General features: G+C 47.8%; 1 protein-coding gene across 1 annotated transcript in view; it reads left to right on the forward strand.

Annotated features, from left to right (window-relative positions):
- The first annotated feature begins 226 nt into the window (after positions 1 to 226).
- The window catches only part of DUSP27 (dual specificity phosphatase 27 (putative)), a 54,398-nt gene continuing 53,541 nt past the window's right edge, over positions 227 to 1,083 (forward strand). Inside the window, exon 1 of the mRNA XM_006875994.1 lies at positions 227 to 336. Within this exon, the coding sequence (XP_006876056.1) occupies positions 227 to 336 (110 nt within the window). The remainder of the gene's footprint in view (positions 337 to 1,083) is intronic.

Genomic DNA, 1,083 nt, shown 5'->3' on the forward strand with positions numbered 1-1,083 from the left:
CTAAGTCCCTTCTGCTTTCCCACACTTTCATTTGGCAGATGGAGACAATGATACCTGCCCTGTGTACCTCACAGATTGCCTTGTATTGTGAACTTACTTTGGCATTGGCATGTGGCCACTTTCCTGTTCCTAGCCCAGCTGAAACACCATGCACTCTCGCTAAAACTTCTAGAACCTGAACCCTTACTGCCCCCTCCCTCACTGCTTCAACCTTACAGAGGCTGTCATGGCGACCAGTGGAGACCCAGAGGAAGAGCAGGTAGTCCCAAGTGAAGCTGATGAAGCTGATGTGAGGGCAGTGCAGGCCCGCTACCTCCGGAGCCCCTCCCCCAGCCAGTAAGTGGATGTTCACTGAGCTTTCATAGCCATGGTGGGGAGGGACTAGAGAAGATGATGTGATGTGAGTGCTAGGGTGTCCATAGCCACCACCTTTTCACTAATTCAACAAAAGCTATTGAGCATCGTTATGTGCCATCCTTTCTGGAGGAAGTAAACATGCAAGCAATATGACACAGAAAGTGCTAAATATTAGTATGTCTAGGGCCCAGGTGGGGCAACACAGAATAAACCCACCAGCCTCTCCTTGGAAACCTTGTACAGGGTCACTATGAAGAAGAAGCGATTCAAAGTTACTTAACAATAATCAACAAGCGTCCGGGGAAATGGAACAACTTGATTTGGAAAGAAGGCTTCTTGGAAGAGATGATGTTAGCTCTGAGGCTGGAAGAATGAAGAGGAGTTTAATAGATCTACCCAGAAAGCGTGGGGGTGAGGATGGGGGTGGGGGTGGCAGGGATGGGGACCAGGAAAAGGAGAAGCCAGTGGTGGAGGCTAGTGGCAGTTTAGTGGTAGAATTCTCACCTTCCATGAAGGAGCTCTGGTAGTGTAGTGGTTACAAGTCCATCTGCTAATCTCAAGGCCAGCAGTTCGAGACTACCAACAGTTTCAAGGGAGAAAAATGAGGCTTTCTGCTCCGGATTCCCTGACCATTTGTCAGTGAAGGTTTTCATGATGTTGAACATGTTTCAGAGTAGCTTCTAGACTAGACTAAAAAGAAAGACTTGGAGATTTACTTCCAAAAAT

Source organism: Chrysochloris asiatica, unplaced genomic scaffold, assembly GCF_000296735.1.
Source record: "Chrysochloris asiatica unplaced genomic scaffold, ChrAsi1.0 scaffold00349, whole genome shotgun sequence".
Classification (NCBI taxonomy): domain Eukaryota; kingdom Metazoa; phylum Chordata; class Mammalia; order Afrosoricida; family Chrysochloridae; genus Chrysochloris; species Chrysochloris asiatica.